The sequence below is a fragment of the Anopheles merus genome, chromosome X, assembly GCF_017562075.2.
Source record: "Anopheles merus strain MAF chromosome X, AmerM5.1, whole genome shotgun sequence".
Classification (NCBI taxonomy): Eukaryota; Metazoa; Arthropoda; class Insecta; order Diptera; family Culicidae; genus Anopheles; species Anopheles merus.
Genome location: NC_054081.1, coordinates 22,109,774 through 22,111,211, shown reverse-complemented (window position 1 = coordinate 22,111,211; position 1,438 = coordinate 22,109,774). Strand labels below are relative to the sequence as shown.

Below are 1,438 nucleotides of genomic sequence, written 5' to 3'. Positions count from 1 at the left end.
ATATCCCATGCACAGTTGAGCAGCTATGTCGAGATGTGTATAATTTTCTAAGCTCTGGAGGACAGCGTAGTAGTTATTATAAGGAACTACAAACAATCGTCGCAATGAAGCCTCTTAAAATGCTGCATCCCTCTGCCACACGATGGTTATCGTTGGAATCAGTAGTAACACGCATGTTGGAGAGGTATGATGTACTTTTGATGTACTTCTATCTTGTGGATGTTCGCGCGGACAAATCAACAAAAGAAAAAATGAACGCGATCCGGATAGGTCTGGAAGATCCAACAGTCAAGTTATATCTAACCTTCTTGAAGTATATTCTACCAATAATCAAGCAGATAAATAGACTCTTTCAATCAGAATCACCTGAACTCTGCCGGCTCCACGGCGACATTACAAGATTATATCGAACAATTCTGGACAACTTTTTAACTGCTTAATATATGGACGGTCTTAAAGATGTGAGCAAAGTTGTGTTCTGCCAGCAAAATTACAAACCAATAGATAAGTTGTACATCGGCACAGAAAGTATGCAGCTAATGGAACAACTCCTACACAACCACATCATAGGTCAACAAACTGCAAGGGAGGTCACAACAAATATGATAAACTTTTATGTAACATTATGTAACCAAATCACAAGCCGTATCGATTTAAGTGACCCTATTCTTATTCATTTTGCGATATTGGATCCAAATCATGTAGCAAACAGCAAATTTGAGGCAATCTATCCATTGCTAAAAATGTTCCCTAACTTGGTATCAGAAGCAGAGCTACAAGTCGCCGATATGGAGTATCGGGAAATAAGGAACATAGGGTTAAAGGATTTCCAACCAGAGGAGCTGACTTCTAGTGTAGCTTTTTGGAATAAATGCTTGATCGTACGGTGCTCTGACGAAAATTTTGCATTTCCTGTACTGCGAAGAGTCGTACCTGCTTTGTTATCTCTTCCACATTCTTGGGCTTGCGTGGAAAGACTTTTTTCCCAGTATAACCTTAACAAAAACAAACTAAGGAATCGTTTGTCACCCGAGGTATTGGAAGGATTATTGGCTTCCAAAGAGTATGTAAAGTTACATAAAACATCAAATGGAGACATTGAAATCACCAGCGACATGAAGAAGAAGTTTAACAGTAACATGTATAACATGAAAAATTGGTAAGATGTTTAAAAGGATATGTAATATGGATTGTCATTTCATTAACTAAACTGAGCTCTCGTAAAAAAATTGCAGAAATCCGCGAGCAAAATTAGCCAAAATGCTAATCCTTCGAGTTAGAAAAGTAAGTTTTGTTGCTGTTCTGATTTTGATAGGCGAAAGCAAAGAGAAAAACTAAATCAGAAGGTTAGATAATTGAGAAAAACAATTCTAATCTATTCCACAGGTTTCAAACAGGTCATAAACGTTTCTGCTATTAATCTGGGAAACTGAGAACT

The 1,438-nt window shown here is 37.6% G+C and overlaps 1 protein-coding gene across 1 annotated transcript; it reads left to right on the top strand.

The window, feature by feature from the left end:
* The first annotated feature begins 240 nt into the window (after window positions 1-240).
* Window positions 241-1,163, top strand: LOC121590903. Its single transcript, XM_041911073.1, has 2 exons — window positions 241-334; window positions 926-1,163. Exons 1-2 carry the CDS (start codon window positions 252-254, stop codon window positions 1,161-1,163), a joined length of 321 nt encoding a protein of 106 aa, XP_041767007.1. The 5' UTR covers window positions 241-251.
* Window positions 1,164-1,438: the final 275 nt, after the last annotated feature.

Coding starts and splice junctions, on each gene's coding strand:
- LOC121590903 (XM_041911073.1), top strand. CDS start 252: ATGAACGCGATCCGGATAGGTCTGGAAGATCCAACAGTCAAGTTATAT. Junction 335..925: donor TATATTCTACCAATAATCAA/GCAGATAAATAG, acceptor TGTACTGCGAAG/AGTCGTACCTGCTTTGTTAT.